The sequence below is a fragment of the Trichoderma reesei genome (genome assembly GCF_000167675.1).
Source record: "Trichoderma reesei QM6a unplaced genomic scaffold TRIREscaffold_17, whole genome shotgun sequence".
Lineage (NCBI taxonomy): Eukaryota > Fungi > Ascomycota > Sordariomycetes > Hypocreales > Hypocreaceae > Trichoderma > Trichoderma reesei.
Genome location: NW_006711164.1, coordinates 728801 through 752698, shown reverse-complemented (window position 1 = coordinate 752698; position 23898 = coordinate 728801). Strand labels below are relative to the sequence as shown.

Below are 23898 nucleotides of genomic sequence, written 5' to 3'. Positions count from 1 at the left end.
AGCCACGTTATCGGGGCTTGAGACTGTCTACCACAGATGACGCATTTCAAGCTCAAAGCTCTGGCTGCTTCCTGCATCTCATTACTGTGTGGCATTGCCATTCCTTCCTCTCCAATAGTATTTCCTTCTTTGCAAGTCAGGTAGGTGACGCCAATTGATGCCATTTGGTACCTTGGCAAGTAAACATTTAACGCCTGGGGATTCAGGCAAAAACTCTAGTACAAGTACTACATACACGGCTGTAGAACCACGTAGGAACCAACCTGAACTTCGCGGGGTGCAGCGGGGCTTCCTCGGCAAGGCATCATTGGCCGCACTCAATTTCAACTGCCGCCTCATGGCTTACATAGAACGGCAAACACCAATTGAGTTTCTAAACTGACCGTGTCTAAGTACCTAGTATCTTCCAATGATGACAAACAAACCCATCAACGTCATGTCACTCCGACAACAACTTGAAACTTGAAACTGCTCATGATACAAAGCAACTCCTCCAAGAACCAACTACAAACCGCCATCCATACGAGTACTCGGTACACTGACTGACAATACCCCTGATGCCAACTTACGACATCGCCGCACTTCCAATGGCAAAAAACACCTCCCAGTCCGCAATCTCAGACACTCCCGTCGCATGCTTCAGCAAATGCTTCCTCGTCACGGCATTTGCTTGCACCCAGTAGCTCCTCTCATGCCATATAGACATGAACATGGCAAAGCTCATGATGATCCAGAAGGGAGTTGCCAGATAAATGGCGGATGCCTGCACCGATCGCCGGGCGGTATCTACCGCTCGTCGGAATGATTCCGATCTGCCCACAGAGGAGAGGAATAAACTTGCTTCCTTTGATGCCGTGCTCGCCAGGCTGATACCGGCGATATAGAAGGCCTTCAACATGGCGGAAATCATCTGGATGAATCGAACCACTTCGGCCGTCTTCATGGCCGAAGGAGACGTTGGTGATGATGATTGCTTCCGCTCAGCCGTAACGAGTCGCTGATCAATCTCAACTCCCCTAGACGAGCCTGGCCGTGAGACAGCGTCTCCGGTGAATGCCTCGGTGTTGGTGGCAGAGTCCCGAGTCGAGGCCGTCTTGCTTGTTCCATTGGTGAGCTGCAAGTTCTGGGCTTCCAGTCCAGATATCCTCTTGTCGCGCAGTGCCAAGTCCCTCTTGAGTACGGCCAACTCCCCGTTGCGAGACCCCAGCTCCTTCTCAAGAGCTGCAATCTCGCTGCTCCGAGCCTCCAAGTGCTTCTTCAGTGCTGCAAATTCCTCGTCGCGGTACTCCAGGCTGTTCTTCATTGCGCCAATGTCCTTGTCGTGAGCCTCTCGCTCCTTCTGGAGTGCTGCAAGCTTCCTGTCGCGAGCATCCAGGTCATCGATCAGTGTTGCATTCTGTTTGTTGCGAGACTCCAGGTCCTTCTCCAGTGCTGCAACTCTCTGGTCACGAGTTTCGAGGTCTTTGGTGAGTGTCATAAGTTGCTTCTTGCGAGTCTCCAGTTCCTTTGCAAGCCGTCCAAGTTCTTCGTCATGGGCACCCAGGTCGTTTGTCAATGCCGCGATCCGCTCGTCACGAGAAGCCAAATCTGCCCTCAGTGCTGTAGCCTTCTCTTCATGAGCCTCCAGGTCCTTTGCCAATGCTGCGATTTGCTTGTCTCGAGAATCCAGATCCGTCTGCAGTACCTCGGCGCGCTTGCTGCGAGTTTCCAGCTCCTCCTCCAGCTCTGCAGTCCTTGCATTGCGAGACTCCAATTCCTTCTTCAGGCCATCGTATTCTCGGCGCATCTCCAAAACGTCACCCTCCAGGCTCCGAGCCGGTTCCGTGCTGGTAGACTCAACCAAATCGTTCCCAGCATCACTCGCCTCGTCACTCGTAGCATTGCTTGACGGCGAAGGACTTGCACCCACCGAGTCAATGGTGAGATCGTCTTCGTCAGAAGCAGCTTCTTCGTTGATCTCGCCATTGTCGCTGTATCCGTCGTAATCCGAGCCCAGCTCATCGTCCAGCGACGGACCAGCTGCCATGACTAGGACATCATCGAGATTCGCCTCAAAGTCCTCAACAATCGGGCTCTGCTCTTCCTCTCGAGCAGATGCGCCATCAGCGTTCTCGTCATCGATCGGCGGGTTTCCGTACGTCGCCGCCTCTTCGCTCGCCCGCTGCTCCTCATACGCACGAATGAATGCCGCGGCCTCCTCGGATGCGGCCGTGTCGACGTGCTGTTCCTCCTTGGCTGGGGGGGCAACTGCTGCAGAGTCGCCGTCGTCTTCTTTCTTCTCGCGTCGTAGCTTTCTTACAGGCCGAGGGATACTTCCGGCTTTGAACTGTGTCCTGTCTCTCTTGTTGCGGTTCTTGAATACCCAAGCGTCCTCCTCCTCTTCCTCCCCCTCGTCGGGCTCAGCCCGCCTCGATCCGTAACCGTATCCGTATCCAGACATGATCAGTTCAGCATAGGGGTGCGAAAGATGGGAGAATCGGACATAAGTGGAATGCCATGAAGTACATCAAGTTGGTGTTCCTTGTTCATATGGGAGCGGCCATGTCTATATATATATATATATATATACGCTTAGCCACGACGATATAACGTCCTCTTGCTAGGGCATGTAGAGAGCGTTTCCCGCCGTGGAGAGACACAATGGATGCACACGAGCATCCTATCTCGTCACCACAACTATGCGGGATAACAAAAGCCTGCCTTCACAAAGCGCAGAAAAGAAAAAGATGGTTTCCAGTGTCATCAGAAATCCTTGTCCCAAAAGTCGTCCCAAAGAAGCCTTCTTTGTCCATTTTCAATGCTTCACATAACTGCCACCGCGCAACTCTGTCCAGTGTCGTGAACGTTTCATGCTTCTTTCAGCATGAAGAACGCACAAGGTGAAGTCCCAAAACCACAAGGGTGAAGGGGCGCAATAAAAGGTCATAGCGTACGAGCACAATCCGTCTGTACTTTTTCGGTCAAAGTCCTCACCGTCTCTCTTCCTTCACTCCTTTGTCTAGAATTATATGAAACGCCAGGGAGAGGCGGCATCTCCACGGGCACAAAGAGTCGCTGACCGTTTCAGCAACTCAATGGGTTACCATCTTTAACCGTACCAGCCCCTGGCGCCGGGTCCAGAAACTGCCAGTTCCCGTCTATGTTCAATCATGGGTTCTTTGAGACCCAGTGTGTCGATGATGTCTTGCCACGTTTCCATGTCCATGGAGAAAATGGCTTGATGCTTCGATGTCGCCTGCCGGATAGCTCCCGTATCCTCTGCCTCTCGATCTACCGGCGCTAAAGACGGTGTCAGTTGAACAATCGCGTTTACTTGAAAGCCATGTCTGCTCTCTGCACTGCGCAGGTGGAGAACGCACCTAACGAAGGGAGGTCGTGATCGTCAAAAGCAATCTCGACCCTCCCATCCCGAATGAGAAAGCTCACGTAAAAGAGATTCTCAATCGTCTGTCCAAAGGACTTTGGGTTGACCACGAACCGCATCAGGTCAATCCCCCCAGTACTGCGAAGCCCGTGCTGGTGCATGATTCGGGTATTCTCCTCATCATCCATGTCATCAGTGATGAGGTCTGCCACAGTCTGCTGGGTTTCAGCCTGAATCCTGTACAGCTGCTGGAGAATCTTGCCGCAAATGGCAGTCAGGTCGTTTTCTTTCTTGGCCAGGTCATCCACGTTTAGGATCTCGGGCCTCGTCTCTGTCAAGCTGTTTGGGCGGAACGGGGCGCTTCGCTTCGCCGCCTTGCGTGCCTTCTTTTCCACCGACAACGGGCCCAGAAGAAAGCCCGGCAGCGCGGGTCGCCTGATGTTCGGCAGGCAGGCGAAGCGACCGAGATGGGCCCAGTTCATCATGTCGCCCTCGTCTCCGACATCGCCAGTGTCGTCGTCGTTTGCTCCATCGTGCATCGTCCGCCTCCGTTGCCTTTGCGTGCTCGAAAGCTCTAGAGAGTCCTCGCTCGCGACCCCGCCGCCGTTGCGCATGTACGCGATGCATTTCGATATGAAGTCGTCGACGTCAATGCCTTGCGAGAGGCTGCCTTGGGTGAGTCGCAGTGTCTTCCGATATGACAGGTCGGTGGTGCTGACAAGCAACCGCGAGTCGATGGTGGCCTCTGTGGTTTGCCGAACTTGCTTGGAGAGTTCGTTCGCCCGCAGGATCGTTTCGTGTAGGCCGTGAGAATCGCCCTGCAGATATTCCTCGCTGTGCTCTGTGATGTTGCGGAGGAGATCGCGGAATCCCTGCTGGACCTTGCGCCTTTCCTCCAGCGGCTGGTCTGGATCGTACACATCGTCCCAGTCGTCGTCGTTGTCGTCCATTGTGGAAGCTGGCGACGCGCCCGCTGCCGAGATGGTATTCGTGCGCTTCCGCTTGACGCCCGTGGTGGAGTGGGATTCTTCTCTCTGCCTCACGGCCAGGCTTGCTCGCGCGGGCATATGGCGAGAACGCCGTGAGCCATCAGATTGCGCACTTGGGGGTTCTGAATCCCGGGCTGACATGGCTGCTGCACAAGTGGGCGGACGTTGGCATAACCGTGATCAGGGAGTGGACATGTGCTTCATAACTATGGCATAAACTGGGTTCTCTGCAGCATGCTGGCGCCTTGTGCTGCTCGCGCGAGTCTGCATTACCTAGAGGCTGCCGTGGAGGAGACTTTGGAACTTGAATGTTCTACTAGTAGTAAGTTGTACCTGTAGCGGCGCGAGAAGCAACGCGTTTTTTTGCGTGAACCATTTTACGCGGTCACTGCACAACACGCTAACACGGGAGGTACTTTGCCCGCTAGCTGAGGTACCTGACCCGGTCTCGATAGCGCAACCTAACCCAACTCCACCGCACTCTGTCTAGCACTGCAAGGCACTTCTGCTCACTGGATTCCGGATATTTTTGCAGTCAGTCGGGTCAGATCAAAAGGGCAAACGGAGGCAGCTCTGTATATAAGGCACTGCATGCAGCATGGTCAATCCAGCTTAGTACAGCTTGAGATACATACATACATACTAGGTACCTACCTACCTTAGTAGGTAGACAGGCAGGTACTCGGTACACGTTCATACCACCCAAACAGAGTACCTCGCAAACAATGAATTGCGCAACAAACGGCTAATCGGGCCAATTTGATCCCTGGTTAGACCGCAACGTCGGGTGCCACTCACTACTGTAGGTAGGTACGGAGCGAGCACCTACTTTGTAAGGTACTGCATCCGTAGGTATGCTCGTGAGAGATAGGTAGGTAGGTATTCTTCCAGCTGCTGCTTGGTACAGCTTGTACAGGTACCATATTATTAGGGAATGGCTAGCCAGCATCCCAACTTGGCTATCCAGCACCCCGGGGTACTTGCAAAGAGTACAGCAGCAGCATGTTATGCGAAGTACCCTCACTACCGCTGACTCAGCGCTTGCATGCTAAGTACTCATACTTACCTCTTCAGAAAACTAACCTTTAAAGGTGCCGCATCAGGATATCAGACTATAAAAAAAAGACACTCATTCTCTTCTCCTTACGCGCGACTTTTTTCTGATGCAGTTTTTACTTATGATTTAAATTTTTAGGTGTTGTAAACGGTCAAAGCTTATCAGTAACCAGAAGTACACCTTAGTACCTCTCACCAAAATCCTGGGGTGCTGGATAGCCAAGTTGGGATGCTGGCTAGCCATTCCCTATTATTACTGCCCTGCCTTATCTCGCAGAAGAATCTCTGCTGATATTGTTGTACTCATGTATGAGTACGCACAAAGAGATACTCAGTATGCACGGGGGATTCGTCAAGCAAACAGCCTGTTGGAGAGTCAAGTCTTTCGAGCTACAGAATGTCCCTCGGCATCAATGTCAAGCATTCAGTCGGTTACAGTCCATCCTGTTCCATCATCCCATTCTCAGGGCTTAGCATTACTACCAGGCGGTACAAAGCCGGAGCATTCTGGAAGCACATGTCAGCCAATCCCCTGCCAGCACAAAGAAACACAAACGGAGCTCAAAGAGCAAACTCCAAGCCAGCCGAAGCCACTGAACAACCTAAGGTACCATCTGGACCTCAACCGAGCTCTCTCTCTCACCTGCAGCAGCCGCCCCAGTTACTAGGCTGAGTTGGCGGTAAAGCCTCCCAAAGGTCGCCAAACGACCCGAAGCCGTCCGCTCATTCGCCCTCGGACCTCGTCCCTCCTCCCGCAGGTAAGCTCTAGGCAATGCGCCAAGGGTGCCAGCTTGCTCCGCCGCCTCTCCCCGCCCCCGCGGTTCTCGATGGTGCAGCACGAGTAGTACTCGTACCTACATACAGTAACCTTTAGCCGTCTGCGGAGAGACCAGAGTCGCGTGATGGGCTCGTTGGCTGCCGCATCTCAGCTGTGAATCCGCCCTGCATTAAACAACATAAAAGCGTACATATGCCCCCCCCTCTCTCCCCCTGGATTGCGCCGAGAAAGTCGTCGTCAACCCCCCCGTTCGCTCTCCTCGTCCTGCTCCATATTCCGCATATCTGTGACGGCATCTACAACGGTGCCAACCCCCCCGGCTGGCAGTGACCAAGCTTCCGCTGACCGTCTTTAAAGCGGGCACATTTCCTCGCCGCCTCGATCTTTCTGCGTATTCTCTTACTCTCACTCTGCTTCAAGTCCGAGTTTGCATTGATATTGCTTCGTCTCCTTTGGCTGCGTGCTCTCTGTATAAACTCAACGTTGGAGGACGTGAAATACATCTACTGCGTTTCCGTTGCCTCGGTGCTCTCAAGCACCTGCTTCGCCATCGCCATGACAGCCCACGTATCTGCTCCCCGGTACAGCGCCGATGACTTTGATACAGCTTCAATCCGCTCAGCGGCGCCTTCTTACGGTACGTTTGAACCCCCGTAATCGCATCCATTCGGACAATATCGCAGGTTGCTGGGAAACACCTCGGCTAGTGTGACGTAATGGCGGTGAATGCTCAGACAAGGCACCGTTCACAGTCGCTGACGGTAGAGACAGTCTCGGAGGTGCCCTCATACCACTCGAGGATTACATACAGTGAGGCCTCTCCAGCATACACGCCGGCGGCGCCAACAAGCACAGCGACGACAACGACGACAACAGCGACATCATCATCATCATCAACCGCAGCAGCTTCGACGCCGCGGCAAATCTTCTCCGCAGCATCAAGCTCCCTGACCGGGAGACAGCCAGTTGGCCTGCCGCCGCTTCCGCCTCTAGCTTCACCAAGGGTCCTCAACGACCACAGCTTCCGCATCCCAACGTGGTCCGCCGGCAGCGCCCCGGCAGCCCGTCACTACCGCAAGGTCGCCGAGAGGCGCGTCATTGACGGACGCTTCCAGGCCGCGGCTGAAGTGGTGGGCATGCGGGACACTACGATAACCCGGCAGAGCGACAACGGCGAGGGCCATGTTGTCCGTCCGCTGGAGGATCCTTACCTGGTGGGCGAGCAAGCGGCTGCCGAGGCCCGCCAGCAGAGGATAGCTCGCGAGGTTGGCGAGAGCATGTTGAGGGAGGAAGACAAGCAGTGGGATTGGATGCTGGCTCAGATGAAGACGTGGGAGGAGCGAGAGAGGAACTGGACTCGGTTTCGACAAGAGGCGACCAACAGCCGGCGGAAGACGTTGTTCAGGCGAATCGGCGGGCGGCTACTATAGAGGAGGGTTGATCTGCTGTTTCGCACAAGTCGGACACTGCTCGTTGCTGGTAGTGATGTCGATTCTTTCATTCTAGCTGCCTCTAACTTGAGGCAGTTTACGTCGTCTATGAAATGTAAATGGGAACCTCCACTGTTAATCATTCCGTTGTCTATTCGTGCTACTGCCTCGTACCTAGTATTAACATTACTCCGGTCTCGTAGCTTGTAAGGAAAAGGTGCTAGTAGAGGAAAGCCTGCAGCGTGGTGATCATCTTCCAGTCGCTCTGATGCCCAACTCTACGCTGCCAGGACCCTGGGTTGCGTGTAATAGCCTCTTCAACAGGAGCCTCGTCAACCTGCCAAATTCCCGGTAGCCCTGATCAGCCCGTTCATATCGGCGCAATCCACCGTTCTCGAGGCGCGTAGTAAGTAGGCACGCCACGTCGACTCAGTTGAGATTGTACACGGCGTCTAAGAGAACAACTTAAAGGAACATTGAACATTGACCGGGGCCATTTGGTTGTAAACATCCGTGAAACAGTGAAAAAGAGCATGTCCGTCCTCAGTGTGTCGAGTTCAACTCTTGGTGTTAAGCAAAAGCGCAACGATGAGCCTATAGCACAAGGGTTAGCTGAGTCGAGAGCGAATAGAGCGAGACGGCCTACCCGTAGAGTCCTAGTACTTCGCCAAAGATGAGGATCAACACCATGCCAACAAATATCCTCGACTGGGCCATATAGGCACGGACGCCACTATCGCCGACAATGCCAATACAGTATCCAGCCGCGAGCCCAGTCAGTCCTACGGACAAGCCGCAGCCAAGGTGCATAAAGCCCCTATGCCGGATGTTAGTAAGTATGTAGCACAGAAAGCACCGCCTCGAATCGACTAACGTGAATAAACTGTAGCTCTTCGATGACGGAGCAGCGAGATCTTCGGCTATGAGGACTGCGATGACGAGCGAGTAGACGGCCAGGATACCGGACATGATGACGGGAATCAGACACTGGATTACGTAAATCAGTTTGGGTTTCAACAAACGACAACAAGACGATTAAGAAGCTTGGGCGTCCTCGCCGTACCTTCATGATCAAATCCGGCCGGAAGGTTCCCACGCCGGCGATACCAATTCCTGACTTCGCAGTGCCATACGCCGCACCGACACCTAGCATGATAACACGATGTTTAGCAGAGCCGAGGGCAAAGTCGGGCAAGGGATAGAAAGTCGTACATCCAAATATCATCGCAGCCGCGATGCCGCCCTGGATCAAAGCGTGTCAGGTAACTGCTGTCAGGGGCCCCGTTGGGCGCAGAAGAGGAGCACTCACCATCCCGACAAAGGGCGCAAACTTGGGAGCAAGCTCGGACTCCATGATTGTAGCTGTAGCTATCGCCGTAGCAGGGAAATAGAAGAAGAGGCGGTTCACGACACAACCACGCGCCACAGGTTGGGAGAATGAGAGGCTTCGGCGTCCGGTGTTGAAGCAGGCGTCATCATGGCCAATGGACGGGACTGCGGGTCACGTGAGTTGGGATCGTCCCGTGCTGTGATTGGCTGGGTCAGCTACCCTGGATCGTCTGTCGCAGCTTCGGAGCGCAGACTCAAGCTCCGTTAGTTGGTCACTCGTACCTGTACTCAGGCGGTGCCAAAGAGTGCGTATGAACGTGGTTTGACTTTCCCTTCGTCGTGAGCGTACCAACTGAAGGGCGTAGGGATGGCCGAAGTTTTTCCTGCTGAGCGGCTTGCTGAGCTGAGGTCGCTCTTGAATATCCGCTTCAAGATACCTACCTATGAGTAAGGTAGCAGTACTTGTCAGGAGTGATGACAGTACTCAGTAGGCTCGCTCTGGCCTCGTGCGACTCTCCTCGTCCCCACGACCCATCAGACAGGCACTGCTGCGATGCTCAACTTCAGATTGTCGTCTGCTCTCCGTGTCCATTAGAGCACCCAAGTTGCCTTCCATTTGCCTTAAAGATCAGAATGGGATACTCAATCAGCTCTATCTAGTATATTAATTCCAATTCTCCCCACTAATACCTTGGGTACTGGATCATATCAGGGTGTCCGGCAGTGCCTTATCAAAGTGGAGGCACCGAATGACGGGCTCGCTCCAGAACGTCTGGGTGTCTTATTAGTACCTGGTACCAGTACACTAGTAGTCAGTTCAGAGCGCCCAGTGGCTCCCACAGTGGCGCTCCGCATGGTCTTCCAGGCGTGTTCGAGTCCCCTGCAGGCGGTGCGGTAGTGCCAAACAGCACCCGTGGACAGCACTGCACGCCGCCAAACAGGCACGGAGCACCCAACCCACCTGTATCCCTTAGTCCAGTACTTCTGCACAGCGGCGACCACTTCTCATCCCCCCCCCAGCTACCTATTCCAAGTGCCTACCACTAACCTTGCTACTATCCCTCGAGCAGGTTATAGATCGCAGCAGCCAAGCCACCTTTACTGACCGCACGGGTAGGTCGCTCGGTCGCCAGCCAGCCAGAGTCTGTCGGTCCAGCTGTCCAGTCTCGTCGATTTTGATCGTTTGCCGGCCGTGGCTCGTGAGGCGTCTGTTCTACCGCAGAAGAAGCAGCAGCAGCAGCAGCAGCAGCAAGGCCATTCTGGGGCTCAAAATCGCGACCGCCATCCGTCACCCACGCCGCAAGCAAATCTTGCGCCCACTCCCCTGATGCCACCTTCTTGACACGACGCAGCGTCTTTCCCTCCTCCGTCCAAAGGCTACGACGTAGCGACATCGACAGAGGCGTTGCATACTTATCCGTCTTGGTCCGGCAGCTGCAAACGCCTTCGAGAAAGGGAGACAAGCGCTCCGCCACCCGCTCCCCTTTCTGGCACGGCCGAGAGATCATCTTCAAAGGGGAGACGCCACATCCTTGAGCCTGGGGGGCGTCGACTTGTACCCTCCGCACGGCTTCCCGCGACGAGAACGCGAGGTAACGCTGCTGGCTGTGGGCGTGAGCATTCTGACCGCCCAGCAGCTGCCTCGGCGCTTCACGCCTGACCTTGTTTGTCTCCCCTCTCCTTTGACTCTCTCTCCGAGTACCCGTCGTCTGACTGATCTCGCTCCTCTCGCAGCGCAACAAGCATGGCCGACTATCAGTATAACTCGCGGGCTCCTCCTGGCCAACAACGCCAGCGCGGCTATCCCGATCAGAATGGAAACTACCAACGAGATGCCGCGTTCTCGAACATCTTTGGCGCTGCCCCCCCTCCGGGCAGGTCCCAGACCATGACATCGGCCTCTGTCCCGCCAATGCTTGACCAGGGACGGACGCACACAATGTCGTCCGCCTCCGGCATGCATCGCCAGCCACCTCCTCGCCCAGGCCAGGGATATTACAACGAGCAGCAGCCCCCTCGACCTCGACCGGCCGACAACAACCACATGGCAAACGGCCATTATCCGGGCCAACGCTCGGCTTCTAATGGTGGGCCTCAAGTTCCCTCGTCTCAAGCCCAATACTTGCAGCAGCAGCATCAGCAAGCGAGGCGCCCTTACCCGGGGCCTCCAGGCGCGCCGCCTCCCCGGTTTGATTCACGTGGCCCGCCGCTGCCATCCGGAGGCCCCAGGGGTCCGGTTCCTAGGCTGCATCAACCAGGGCCGGGTCCTGCCTTGAACAGCGACCCATATCGATCGCAGTCTCTGGCTGCCATGCCTCGGCCACAGATGTATCCCCCGGCGCAGAACTTTCAACAATCATCTGCAAACCAGTTTCGGCAAGCACCGTATCAGCATGCTGCCCAATCCAGGACGACCGCTCAGGGCAGGGTGGTACCGGAACGACACGAGGATCGCACAATGTCGTTGACGGGAATCTACCACCCTCGAGAAGGCGACGGTCAACAAACTATGAGTGGGCGAATCATTCCCAACCGACGAGCGCCGGCCGAGCTCACCCAAGGGGCCGGATATCCCGCTCACAACGGCTATGCCCCTATGCCAGGTACCCAGACTCGCACGGCGAGCATGGCTTCTTCGACTGGTGATCATGCAAGGACGTTCTCCATGGCCTCGACAACTTCAACAATAGCCCCATCCGAGTCCGACGCCGGCACTCTTGTGCAGAGGCCGTCGAGGAGCAAGTCGATTGAGAGCGAGCGCCCGACGACTGCCACGACCAAAATCCGCCCTCCGCTTGTCTACCCAGCTCTCCTCTCGAGAGTGGCTGAGTGTTTCCGGCAGAAAATCAACGTGGGCGACAGGACGAAGAACGAGCTTACGTATAAGAACGCCTTTAGTGGCTCAGAGGCGGTCGACGTGCTGTCCTACATCATCAGGACTACCGACCGAAATCTGGCTCTACTGCTCGGCCGAGCTCTGGATGCGCAAAAGTTCTTCCACGATGTGACCTACGAGCATCGTCTACGAGACTCGCAGTCAGAAATGTACCAGTTCCGAGAGACGCTCATGGACGAGCCCGAGGGCAAAAACCCCGTCAACGGTGTCTTTGTCCTGCTCTCAGAGTGCTATTCGCCCACTTGCACAAGAGACCAGCTCTGCTACTCCATTGCTTGCCCTAGACGACTAGAGCAGGTTTCTAGGTTAAACCTGAAGGTTAACCCAGGAGGGCTGCGCAAGGAAGACTCGGCGAATGTCAACGATGAGGAGGTTGACCAGACGGACGAGCAAAAGCTGTGGATCAACTCCGTGCCTAAGGAGATCGCTGACGCGGTGAGCGAGCGGGAGAAGAAGCGACAAGAGGTCATATCCGAGATATGCTACACGGAGCGAGACTTCGTCAAGGACCTTGAGTACCTCCGTGACTTTTGGATCATCCCTCTGCGGTCAAAGGCCTCCCCGATTCCCCTGCAACGCCGAGAAAGAGTGGTCAAGAATATCTTCAGCAACATCATCGACCATCCGAGCGTCCACGGTGTCAGCTCGCGCTTTGCAAGCTCTCTTACTACCCGACAGCAAAAGGACCCTATTGTCCATAACATTGGTGATATCTTCCTGGAGTTCGTGCCGCAGTTCGAGCCCTTCATCTATTACGGTTCCAGGCAGCTGGAGGCCAAGTTCGAATTCGAGGCTGAGCGATCAATCAACCCCTTCTTCTCCAAGCTGGTAGACGAGATTGAGCGGCGGAAAGAATCGAGGAAGCTAGAGCTCAACGGTTACCTCACCAAGCCGACGACACGTCTGGCCAGATATCCTCTATTGCTCGAGAACGTGTTGAAGTACACTGAAGATGGCAACCCGGACAAGGAAGACATTCCAAAGGTCCTCACCCTCATCCGAGACCTTCTCGGAAGAGTCAATGCAGAGTCTGGTAAAGCCGAGAACCGGTTCAACCTGCGAAGGCTGCAGGAGCAGCTTCGATTCCGACCCAATGAGCGGGTTGACCTGAAGCTTACCGAAGAGGGTCGTGAGCTCGTGTTCAAGAGCCAGTTCAGGAAGTCACCCACCGACCCTGCCGAACTCACTGCTTTCCTCTTCGATCACGCTGTTTTGCTTGTTCGCATAAAGCAGACTGGCAAAACCGAAGAAGTTAAGGCATATCGACGGCCGATCCCGCTGGAGCTGCTGTCCATCCGCGAGATGGAAGAAGTGATACCGTCGGACGGCGGCGTCAAGCGCTCGGCTTCCAGCATCTTACCAGTCATACGACCCAATGCCTCGGAAGCGAAGAAGGGAGAGGGCTGGCCGATCACCTTTAGGCATCTTGGCAAGGCTGGATACGAGCTGACTGTCTACGCCTCAAACCAAGCAGCTCGTAAGAAGTGGCTCGAATACATTGATGCGGCGCAGCAGCGTCTCCGGGCCCGGGCAGACTTCTTCACCACCAACGTGATTTCGAGCAACTTCTTTGTGGGAACCAACCGCGTCAACTGCGTCTCACCCTTTGGTAAGCCACTGAATGCCATTTCTCATGGCTTTCTCCCCTCCCCCCTTGCTCTACCCTCCCTTTACACTTGACAGCTCGTATCTAACGCTGCTTGCTAGACGGTGGTCGCAAACTTCTTTACGGTACCGATAACGGCATTTACATGTCGGATCGCAAGAACAAGGATGCAGTGCCCCGACGCGTTCTCGAAGCGGCCAACGTCACCCAGATTGATATTCTTGAAGAATACCAACTTCTGCTTGTGCTCTCTAACAAGACACTGCAGTCGTATTCCCTCTCTGCGCTGACATCAGATGATCCTGCTCTGGCCAAGAGACCTAAGAAGATCCAGAACCATTGTAGTTTCTTCAAGTCTGGCATCTGCATGGGCCGGCATCTCGTATGCTGCGTCAAGTCTTCCACCTTGTCTACCACAATCAAGGTGTTTGAGCCTAACGATGCCATGACCAAGGGCAAGAAGCAAAAGGGTCTCGGCAAGCTGATGGGCGGCGGCTTTGACGAGCTGAGGCCGTTCAAGGAGTTTTATATCCCGACAGAATCGTCCTCTGTCCACTTCCTCAAGTCCAAGCTTTGCGTGGCTTGCGCCAGGGGTTTCGAGGTTGTGTCCTTGGAGACTCTTGAGACGCAGTCACTCCTCGACCAAGCGGATACTTCGTTGGATTTCGTGGCTCGCAAAGAAGGTGCTAAGCCCATCCACATCGAGCGTCTCAACGGAGAGTTCCTCCTCAACTATTCCGAGTTCTCCTTCTTCGTCAACCGAAACGGTTGGAGGGCCCGGCCGGAATGGAGAATCGACTGGGAGGGTTCTCCTCAGAGCTTTGCGCTCAGCTATCCTTGGATTTTGGCCTTTGAGCCTAACTTTATCGAGCTGCGCAACATTGAGAACGGCGCCGTGCACATTGTGCCGCACAAGAATATCCGGATGCTCCACAGCAGCACTCACGAGGTATGTGGCTGTTTCCGACCTGTTCTACTACAAGCCTTGTTCATTGCTAACTCGTCATCTAGATTTTGTTCGCCTACGAAGATGAACGGGGCGAGGATGTAGTCGAGTCCATTGATTTTTGGCAGAGCAACAGACGGTCAGACGTCTTTGGTGCGCTGCCGCCTTCACAATCTGCACAGCCGCGATAGTGGTAGTCCTTGTTCCTTGACATTTTAGATCTCTTAATTTCCAGGAAATCCTTCTTGTATTCCATGACAGCGCAAGGATATTGCGTCTCATCGGTGAGAGCAGTATGCCTGAGCGGGAAAACACTTGTTTGTCGAACACTTATTTCTCTTTATTCTTTGCCTCCCAATTACATACCTTGTATGAAGCACTGCGAGTTGTTGGTCGGGCTGGGAACAGGGAAGGCTTGCCGCTTTACATAGGCGCAGAGAAGAGCAAGGAGCCCGCCGCTGCTAAAACAATCATCACCTGGGAGCATTACGCAGCGGGCTCGCGTTGCATCGTTCTGTGTTTAGTACTCTTCTTAATTTCCTCCTCGCGGTTCTTTTGGTTGCCCTCTCCCCTTTTGTGCTGCTTTATCGTTTGTGAGTGGTTTGGCCGGACTGTGGCAGTCAGTGAACGAGTCGGCCTGTTCATGGCCATTCTGGAAGAAAGAGAGAGAGAGAGAGAGAGTGGGAGGGAGAGAAAGGTGAGGTGGAAGAAGGAAAGGCTTGTACTTGTTGTGGAAAAGGGGTTGAGCCTTTTCCTTCAAACTCTCAGAGGATGCGTGGGGGAAGGGGGTCGTAGCGGCTGGTACATTTTGGAAGCAGAGTGCTTTATAATTGGAGGTAGACTGACTGACTGACTGACTGATTGATTGATTGATTGATTGATTGACTCATTTGTATATCTCGTGCTATATGCGGAATCCTACAAACTTGAAGCATCGGCCTCGCCTGTATTGAGTTTGTTCTATGGTTGGTAGGCGACGCTGAACGACGACGCTGTTTGAGCTCGTGTGAAGCTTGCTGGGCTCCTGGTAATGGGGAGAGGCGGTGATGATGAAAGGAAGTGTATGGAATGTTACAATGGAGCAGACAATGCTACGCGCATCAATCTCAACTTGTCCTCCCTCCGCTCGTTCGAAGCCTCTCACCGTCCACGGCATCGACGATCCGGCCGGATGAAGACTCCACGACGGTCCAGCGCTGCTCCCTCCGCCTCCTACGACCCCTTTCGCCTTGCCACAGGCCAGTGTCATCCAGCAGCACCTCCACCACCGTCAACGCACGCGACGACGCAGTTGTTTCCTTGCGGGGGGGACGCGGAGCCCGCGTGCAGAGAAGGTGGAGGTCGAGCAGCTGCGTAAAGACGAGGCCAAAGGTTGGCTTGTTGAGCTTGAAGAAGCCCTGTTGTCCAGAAGCCGTAGCCGGGTTGAAAATCGAGCGGAGCGTCGGGGCCACTGCCGGCGGGGATTTGTGATTGTTGTTGTTCCTATTGTGATGCGCGGGAGACTGTTCTGACGGGGGGATCTCGTGGCCGTGGGAGGCAGAGGAATGAGCGGCCGCACCAGAGTCCGTGGAGTTGATGATGAGCACGAGAGGATGCGAGGGTAGCGTCCTGGAGAGGCGGCGGAGGCGGGCGGAGAGGTGGCGGATGGTGGCGTGGGCGGTGGGCTTGTCGCGCTGGGTGAAGAAGCTGGTGAGGAGGGAGGAGAAGTGGGTGACGATGATGATGTCGGGGTTTGTTGTTGTTGTTGTCGCTCTGTGATTGGGTACATCGGTGGCAGTGGTGTTGTTGTTGTTGATGATGATGGTGCCGGGTATGTCGGTTGTAGTCTGTGCTTCGGCTTGATCTACCGTGTGTTCCTGCTGTATCTCGTCTTGAACGGCGGGCTGAGGTGGTGTTGGTAAAGGAGAAAGTGATTCGTCCTCGTCTTGGCTGTCCTGAATCTCAGCAACGACAGGAGGCTGCTGCCCTGGCTCACGCTCTACACTTGTAGCAGCAGCAGCAGCAGCAGCAGCACCACCACCACCAATGTCCTTGTTATCCTGAGCTTTGTCCCCAGTCGACTCCTCAACCGCTCGCACATTCTCACCATCGACCCCCCTTTCCGGGAGCCCATCCTCCAAATCAGCCAGCACCTCGCAAAACCCATCCATGTCAAACACGCGCGAGAGCATGATCCTGTCCAGGCAATCCCTCCTCTGCGCCGCAACGTCTTCGGCGGCCGTGACGCCCTGCGCCTTGAGCTCCGCGGCAATGGCGTTCTTGAGCAGCACGAGAATGGTGCTGGGCGGCTTGGGCGTCACAATCTGGACTTTGTGGACGGCCTTGGATAGGAGGGAGCATATGGATATCTGTAAGCCTAGCTATCGTGGCCGTAGAATCAGCATTCGTTCGTTGATATACAAGGTAATTAGGAGAAGATTTCGGATATGTATGAGTGACGAGAAATATATACAGCCAACACTCTCGAGCTCAACGTCTGGTTCTCTTATATGTAGGAATGTAGCAAACTCACCGTCACACCCACAACATCCTCCTCTTCGGCACTGATCCCAACAACGCTCCCTCGCTCCAGTCCGCCAAGGAGGACATAGCCGTCCAGATCACTGCATCCGCTCGGACACGGGCCCAGGCGCTTCACAATGTCCCGACGCTGCTTCTCTATCCTCGCGAGGGCTGCTGCCGAGACGGGTTTCGGCCGAGATGGCTTTGGGAGCTGCGGGCTGTGGGCTGATGAAGCCATGGAGGGTAATGGCAAGGCTAGGTGGTGCCCAAGCAAGCTTCAAGTTCGCGCGTGTGTCTCAAACCTGGCGTCTTAGGTCTGGAGATCGCAGTGATGTGTGACCTTCCTTTGGGGGTGATGCCACCATCAAGATTGAATGAATATCCGGTCAATCGGACAGGCGCCGAGTCCCAAGGGATCAGCTCATCATACGATGCTCAGTTTCAATCCCGTCATTGGCATCACCAGGTGCGCGGCCCGTGAAAGGTTTTCAGAAGAATTCAATGGCTAGGGAGAAGAATATCGTTTGTTGTACGTCTGTGGTTGGATCATGGGATGTGGAGAAGGTAGAAATAAATCAGCCAGAGCGGACATGGCAGAAAAGTATTGCTACATGCACATACTCAAGACTAACACCACTCTTATAATGATAGCCCATCAATCATGAATGGAAAATCATCAACACAGAATGCGATTCGTTGCTTTACTGATTCTACAGCACAAATCTACATCTTCTTGTTTACTGGTGAACAAACCGAAAAACCAAGCCCACGCCCGAGCCTGCAGGATAAGCAAACATGTGAAATAAAAAGGCAAGCAAACATGTGGAACAAAAAGGCAAGCTTCAAGTCATGCCATCGCGGCCTCCAAGTCAAACAGAATACTCAAACACGTTGATACTAAGCTGACTCAAAGTTCCATCTGGTTCGCACCTCCAGCCGAAAGAAGAAAATGACGGAGACAGAGCGCGCAAGAAAAGAAACAAAGAAACCCCAAAAGCTGCCATGCTTCCCGAAGTCCTCAAACAGTTGGTTTTTTCTCTCTTTCTTCAAGTATCGCAGAAAATCAAAAGAACAAGAAAGAGACCATTCATATATTAAGTACACAGCCCGCTGGCTCAGACGTGACAAGAAGACATGTCTTCATTTGCGGGCCCCGACGGATAAGCAAGGCTCAAACCGTTGAATCGACAGGCATCTCCCATGCCCAAACGTTTTAAAACCCCCTTTGTCGGCTCTCTCAACATCATGTGGGATATCATATTCATGGACCATGGAACCGAAGCTTTCGTATCGTCCGTCCAGCTCACGTTGTCATACGCACGCTCCGCTAAATGCAAATTCAGACTTGCTTCAGGAGGCCATTCCTCCCTCGGCGTTCCTGTTTGGTCGCCTGCCTCCCTTGAGACTCTTCATGCGGCCCAAAAGGCCAGATGGCTTGGCAGGGGCCTCATCGATCGGCGACGCCATGCCCTCTCCAGTCGATCGCGACTCCAGAGCACTTCCCGAGTTTCGTCGCGGCATGGGGGGCGGCGAAAGTCGGCCCTCTCGCTCGCGCGGAGGAGGCTTGGGGACGGAGATCCTCTCCTCGCTGAAGCCATAATCGTCCGAGTCGTAGCGGCCGTGGCCGGGCATGGGCCGGTTGCTGTAGTCGGGCCTGACTCTCTGTTTGATTCTCTGAGCCACCGACTTCTTCCGCTGCAGGCCGCCTTCAGCAATCTCCTGGGCCTGCTCTGCCTGTCGGCGGACAATGTCCGCTCGAGCAGCCGGCGTTCCTTCAAGGAAAGTCGAAGTGCCCAAGCCGTGGGTCTCGTCGCCGTGCACCAGGGGTGCGCGAGCCTGCGGATCAAAGATGACGGGTTCTTTGGCGCTCTTGGCCTTTGCGCTGGCTGCATAGTCACGGAAGGCTTCTTCATTGCCTTGGCCCATAAAGGTCGAGTGATCGGCCTGGGCATTGAGGGGGCCAGAGCCGCCCAGAGTGTTGTTGAGGGAACCCTCGGGGAATGCTTGCATCGGAGACAGCTTCTTGCTGTTCTGTCTGTTGCGATGAGGGTTCAGAGCATCAAAGGGACCATCGTGGTGGAACACTGCGGGGCCGGGGGTCAGTAACGACAAAGAGTGTAGAGGGCATTGTCGAGGGGAGTGAGTTGCAGCAGACGAATGGACGGGGGGGTGTAATGGCGGGAAATGTGTGTATACATACAGCCTGTTCCGTAGATGCTGGTGGCGTCCAGCTGGTCGATAATGTCCATCTTGCGGCTGGGGCGTGTCGCCTTGCTTTTGTTACGCTCGCGGCGTCGGGCCTCGATCATGCGCTTCTCCTCGGCCGTGAGGGACTTGCTATCAAAGTCCATGACGGACGAGTCCGAGTTGCGCCTCGGGCGTCGCTGCACGGGCTTGCGAGGCGGCGAATCGTCCAAAAGGCTGGGGCGGGTTGTTGGCTGCTTTGCCTTTGACGGGGGCGGCTTGCGAGCCCTCAGGGCCTCTTCCTGGGAGCGAGTAGGGCGATGCTTCTCGGCAGCTCGCGAAGACACCTGGCTCTCGCTTTCACGGCGAGGTGGCGCTGGTCGGTCGGTAGGGCGCTTCTTCATCAGCTGCGGATCGAAGGGTTGCTTGGTTGAAAACGCAGGAGAATCATCGAGCGTCAGGGATCCCTACGTTTATCACACAGTGACGTTAGCACTCGGGTTGCTGTCGCACAAGCTTTGAGGGGTCAGTCCCCCCAAACTGCCTCCCTCTGCTACACCAGAAAGCATGGATGGGCGAGGAGGAACGGTGGCCCATTGGGCCAGTGAGAAGGGAGGGGTGCGGACGCACAAAGATTTCCTCGGCAGTGAGAGACTGCGTCTTGGGTCCAGCAGCAGCAGCAGCGGCGGCGGCGTCGACAGGCCGCGGAGCCAGAGGCTGGTCGAGGAACGGGTTCCTCGACAGAGGGCGCTGGGACTGGGACGGCATCGGGTCGTCAAAGGGAGAGGTAGGCGTCGTGGGGAAGGAGGAGACGTCGATGAGGCCGGGAGAGGTGGCGCGATAGTTGCGGAAGGGGTTGTTGGAGGCGAGGCTGTCGGTGTTATTATTGCTGCTGCCGTTGCCGGCGGCGTTGAAGGCCAGGCCGGGCGCCTGGGAGGAGGCGGGTTGCTGCCCTATAGGAGACGACATCAGCTGGCGTCGCGGACGGGTGCAGGCACAGATAGGCGAGCGATGGGCAAACATGAAACAAGGACGGCATGCCGTGATCGTCTACATGACACAGCAGGACGGCCAATGGCGAGATGCTCTGGCTGGGCGGCGTTGGCTGCGGCGCCGCGGTCCGCTTGGGCCCCTTGAGCTGTTTCGACCTGATGATGAGAGTCATTATGCAGGCGGGAGGTCATCTCCCATTCGCCTAGGCGCCCCTTTGCGCGTCTCTGGCGCCGGCCATGCGTGTGCAATCTTGCTTGCGATCTCTCTCTCTCTCTCTCGTGTTCCGCTGCGCGCTGGTTGGCAACGCGGCATCGGGGGACGAGATACACACACAAAGACGAGGCACCGATCCTCCCGCTCTCGAAACAAGAAAAGAAACACGACGCATGGCGGATGCAGACGAAACGAAACGGGACAGGCAGATAGACAGATAGGCAGGCAGACAGACAGAACACTGACGACACGACGACGCAATCGGGGAAATCAGAGGCGCTTACCGGCGAAGTAGAAGCTGTTGGCAGACATGCTGTGCTATCAATTGCGGTTGATGCTGTGTCCAGGCCAAAGGGGTCTTGGAGTCGGTTGACTCGCGACACAGGGGAGCAGGCAGGTTAAATTCCGTGGTGCAAGGCTGGGCCTAGCGTCATTCCAGCCAGAGCGGCAGCTAAAGCTCTTAGCATCGACTCGCCCGTAATCAGCCGGCGAGCGCCCAGTTGCAAGGTGTAAGGTGAATGTGCGTGTGTGTGTGTTGTGTGTATGCAGTACTATGCGGTAGTATGTAGGTATGTAAGATGTTGGTTGGTCGGTTCAAGTTGTGGCGCCTTGCATAAGATACCTAGGTATGGAAGGGGAAGAAAACGGTTGAGGTCACATCACAGGTTGGAAGTGCCTCCACGTTCTGTTCTGTTCAATCTTGCAGGTGCTTGAAAGTGCGAGACTGCGCGCTGTATGTACCCAGTACGAAAGCAGACGGGAGTTGCAGCAGTCAGGTTAGTGCGCTGTCCGGCACGTTCGAGAAGTTGCCTACAGTACCTGGTACTGAAACCTGGTACGAGAGGCACAGTGTATTTTGTCAAGTCATATCGGGCGATTTTCTGTACTGTGCAGCTACATCACCTACGGAGAGCCGAAAAAGGGGGTCCGTTAGCTGGGCGATCAGCAACAAACACGCAACCGGTTATCATGGCGAGTTCTTTTCTCAGTTGCCACACCAGACGAAGCGGATGCAGACTTATCTCGCAAGAGACTAGATGACATTACATACAGTGCATTGGCTTGCAAGAGGACGTATGTACATCATGGCACAAGAGGCGAACGAACAATACATACAGAGCAGAGCAGAGATCAAAAGGCAGTGCAAGGGCCCCCCCTTTTTTACGGGCATCCATCCATACTCGAGATTATCGGCTCGAGACAGTGGATCCTTGGTGGTGCTGAACCCCGAATCCAGCAGCTCGAAGCAGTAAGGACGCAGTAGAACCTGCAATCTTGCGGGCCGTCAAAGGCTGGGCGTGTCATTGACGCCATCATTTCGCAGCCGCGGGTTCAAGATGCAGGAACAGAGTGCCGAGATGTACTCGGCGGGTTAATTAGTAGCTAGGCCACAAAGCCCCCACCTCTCTTTATAAGAGAGGTGGGAATTTAATTTATATCTTACGCCTTTATATATCTAACCTTTATAACTTAACTGCATCACTATAACACTAAATTAATTACTTTTAAAAAAAGGAAATAATATATAAATAGGTCTGTATTTAAAGTTTCTTATAATATAATTTTTATTATAATTAAAAGTATAAAAAAGGTAGAATCTATAATTTAAACTATTTAAAAGGATATGCCTAGGTATGCAGTATACTAATTTTATACCTTATAATTATAATAAAAGGCTTATCCTTTAATAATAACTTTTATATTTATAATGCCTTTAAATCCTTATTAATTTCCTTATTTATTTCTTAATTATATTCTTTACTAAGTATGCTTATTTAAAAGAATTAAGGAATATTAAAATATTATATAAAAGGCATTATTATATAGCCAGAAGTTATAATAATCTTAATATTACTGTTATTATTATCCTTATTATTACTACTGCTGTTAATGCTATTAAATAATAGTATTATAAAATAGCCTGCTTTAAGAGACTGTAAAGCTTCCTCTTTTATATTATCTTTCTTTTTAAATTTAGTCTTATTTAAATGCTCTTCTGCCTAAGCTTTAATACTAAGGATATTATAAAGGTTATCCTTTAGCATTATTATTAAAAAATAATGCCGCTTAGTATTATTAGCCTTATCCTACTACTTTTTATAAAGCTTTATTATATCCTTCTCTTCCTATATTTATTAACTTTATAAATAGGCTTAAAATGCCTCTTCTTAATGCTATTTTTTAATAGCAGTAGCGCAGCCTTGCAGTTATAGCTTAAATAAGGTCTTAGCTGCTTTAAGGGCTTGTTACTGTTAAATCTAGCCTTAGTGGTTATAATACTAGGCTTAGGCTTTAGTATTTACTTTCTGCTGCTATTAGGCAGCTACCTTATTATAAAGCTAGGTAATTATATAAGCGCTATTACTAATGCCTTAAACCTAGCAGTAAGTCTTTATATAGTAAGCCTCTTGCTATATTTAATATTCCTAAAGTTATTAAATGCATTTATTTTAAAGGTCTATAATAATTATATAATTAATATAAGCTAGTGCGCTATTAATAACCTTTTAGGTTAGGCTACTTAAGATCTTAAGCTTTTTTTATATAAATTTAGCTAACCTCTTTATAAATTATAGTAAGATTATATTCTTAGTAATAAGACTAAGTAAAAGCAGCTCTTACTAGTCTTTTTAACTAAGGCATAGTAGTAATAATACTATATTAAGGTCTAGCAGCTAAAGGCTAGTCTTCTTAAATCTAATATAAATATAATAAGCCTAGAAGGCAGCCTTATATATCTTATCTTATTAATAAAGGAAGTTATATTTTATAATATTTATATTACTAGCTAGGATAAAGTCTTAAAGTAACTTCTACTACTACTACTTAAAATACTAATAAATACTAATATTAAAAGGTTAAAGGAAATAACTAGTATAAGAAGGAAGCTTAAAAGGAATAATATTAAATAAATTATAATACTATATAAATTTAAGATCCTTATAAGTAAAAAAACTATTTATAAGTAATAAATAGCATATTATTTTTATTATTCTTTTAATATAGCCTTACTAGTAGAGTTTTAATACCTCCTAGGTTAATTATATAATATCTACTATATAGCTAAACTAGCTCTTAACTATAAAGCCTTTAAAACTAAGGCTTAAGGCAAAGGAATTATAGTTAAAGTGTTATAGCTACTGCAGGGCCTGTTAACTGTTATTAAAGCTAGTTAATATCTGCATAATAACTATATTTTTATTAATAAAAGCTATAGTATAGTCTTTAAGTATAACTTTTATAAAGAGGATAAAAAAGGAAGGGATAGCCTAGCTAGCAGTATTAATAATATTAATAAAAGTTAAAAATTCTTTATTTTTTAATTAAAAGATAATTAGTTATTATTTTACCTTCTTTTAAATAAATATAAGCTTTAAAAGACCTTTTATTTAGCTAAGTTATAATAAGGTCTTATTAAAGTTCTAAAAGTTAGTAAAGATAATAAAAAATGCCTTTATAATATATTTAAGTTTATAATACTACTTTTTAAGCTTAGCTAAGTCTAGCTTTATACTAGCTTACTAGATCTTCTTAATTTTAGCCTTTTAAAAATATAATTTAAAATGCCTTTTCTTAAAGCTATAAAACTAATATCTTAATAAGTCTTTAATT

At 52.1% G+C, this 23898-nt stretch overlaps 7 protein-coding genes across 7 annotated transcripts; 2 read left to right on the top strand and 5 right to left on the bottom strand.

The window, feature by feature from the left end:
• Positions 1-187: 187 nt before the first annotated feature.
• On the bottom strand, positions 188-2440 carry TRIREDRAFT_109889 (uncharacterized protein; the record flags this gene model as incomplete). The annotated part of the gene is made up of 2 exons (XM_006967410.1): positions 188-194; positions 570-2440. The coding sequence occupies 2 exons, from the start codon at positions 2438-2440 to the stop codon at positions 188-190; spliced, it is 1878 nt and encodes a 625-aa protein (XP_006967472.1).
• A 654-nt stretch (positions 2441-3094) lies between these two features.
• TRIREDRAFT_30330 (uncharacterized protein) lies at positions 3095-4281 on the bottom strand (the record flags this gene model as incomplete). Its single annotated transcript, XM_006967312.1, has 2 exons — positions 3095-3279; positions 3360-4281. Coding segments are annotated over 2 exons (1107 nt in total), but the record flags the coding sequence as incomplete, so codon positions are not given.
• A 2461-nt stretch (positions 4282-6742) lies between these two features.
• TRIREDRAFT_80282 (uncharacterized protein) lies at positions 6743-7662 on the top strand (the record flags this gene model as incomplete). Its single annotated transcript, XM_006967505.1, has 2 exons — positions 6743-6840; positions 6927-7662. 2 exons carry the CDS (start codon positions 6743-6745, stop codon positions 7615-7617), a joined length of 789 nt encoding a protein of 262 aa, XP_006967567.1. The 3' UTR covers positions 7618-7662.
• Positions 7663-7782: 120 nt separating this feature from the next.
• Positions 7783-9004, bottom strand: TRIREDRAFT_50516 (uncharacterized protein). The gene is made up of 6 exons (XM_006967409.1): positions 8927-9004; positions 8830-8860; positions 8681-8763; positions 8492-8604; positions 8264-8434; positions 7783-8211 (listed from the first exon to the last, which is right to left on the bottom strand). Exons 1-6 carry the CDS (start codon positions 8969-8971, stop codon positions 8175-8177), a joined length of 480 nt encoding a protein of 159 aa, XP_006967471.1. The 5' UTR covers positions 8972-9004; the 3' UTR covers positions 7783-8174.
• Positions 9005-10371: 1367 nt separating this feature from the next.
• TRIREDRAFT_80277 (Rho-guanyl nucleotide exchange factor) lies at positions 10372-14849 on the top strand. Its single transcript, XM_006967504.1, has 4 exons — positions 10372-10610; positions 10681-13451; positions 13550-14397; positions 14460-14849. Exons 2-4 carry the CDS (start codon positions 10691-10693, stop codon positions 14583-14585), a joined length of 3735 nt encoding a protein of 1244 aa, XP_006967566.1. The 5' UTR covers positions 10372-10610; positions 10681-10690; the 3' UTR covers positions 14586-14849.
• A 651-nt stretch (positions 14850-15500) lies between these two features.
• Positions 15501-17134, bottom strand: TRIREDRAFT_109883 (uncharacterized protein; the record flags this gene model as incomplete). The annotated part of the gene is made up of 2 exons (XM_006967408.1): positions 15501-16754; positions 16907-17134. 2 exons carry the CDS (start codon positions 17132-17134, stop codon positions 15501-15503), a joined length of 1482 nt encoding a protein of 493 aa, XP_006967470.1.
• A 460-nt stretch (positions 17135-17594) lies between these two features.
• TRIREDRAFT_123066 (uncharacterized protein) lies at positions 17595-20598 on the bottom strand (the record flags this gene model as incomplete). Its single annotated transcript, XM_006967407.1, has 4 exons — positions 17595-18980; positions 19097-19547; positions 19711-20033; positions 20571-20598. The coding sequence occupies 4 exons, from the start codon at positions 20596-20598 to the stop codon at positions 18247-18249; spliced, it is 1536 nt and encodes a 511-aa protein (XP_006967469.1). The 3' UTR covers positions 17595-18246.
• Between the last annotated feature and the right edge of the window lie 3300 nt (positions 20599-23898).

Coding starts and splice junctions, on each gene's coding strand:
- TRIREDRAFT_50516 (XM_006967409.1), bottom strand. CDS start 8,971: ATGGAGTCCGAGCTTGCTCCCAAGTTTGCGCCCTTTGTCGGGATG. Junction 8,435..8,491: donor AAGAGCTACAGTTTATTCAC/GTTAGTCGATTC, acceptor CATCCGGCATAG/GGGCTTTATGCACCTTGGCT. Junction 8,212..8,263: donor GAAGTACTAGGACTCTACGG/GTAGGCCGTCTC, acceptor CTTGTGCTATAG/GCTCATCGTTGCGCTTTTGC.
- TRIREDRAFT_80277 (XM_006967504.1), top strand. CDS start 10,691: ATGGCCGACTATCAGTATAACTCGCGGGCTCCTCCTGGCCAACAACGC. Junction 13,452..13,549: donor CAACTGCGTCTCACCCTTTG/GTAAGCCACTGA, acceptor GCTGCTTGCTAG/ACGGTGGTCGCAAACTTCTT. Junction 14,398..14,459: donor TCCACAGCAGCACTCACGAG/GTATGTGGCTGT, acceptor CTCGTCATCTAG/ATTTTGTTCGCCTACGAAGA.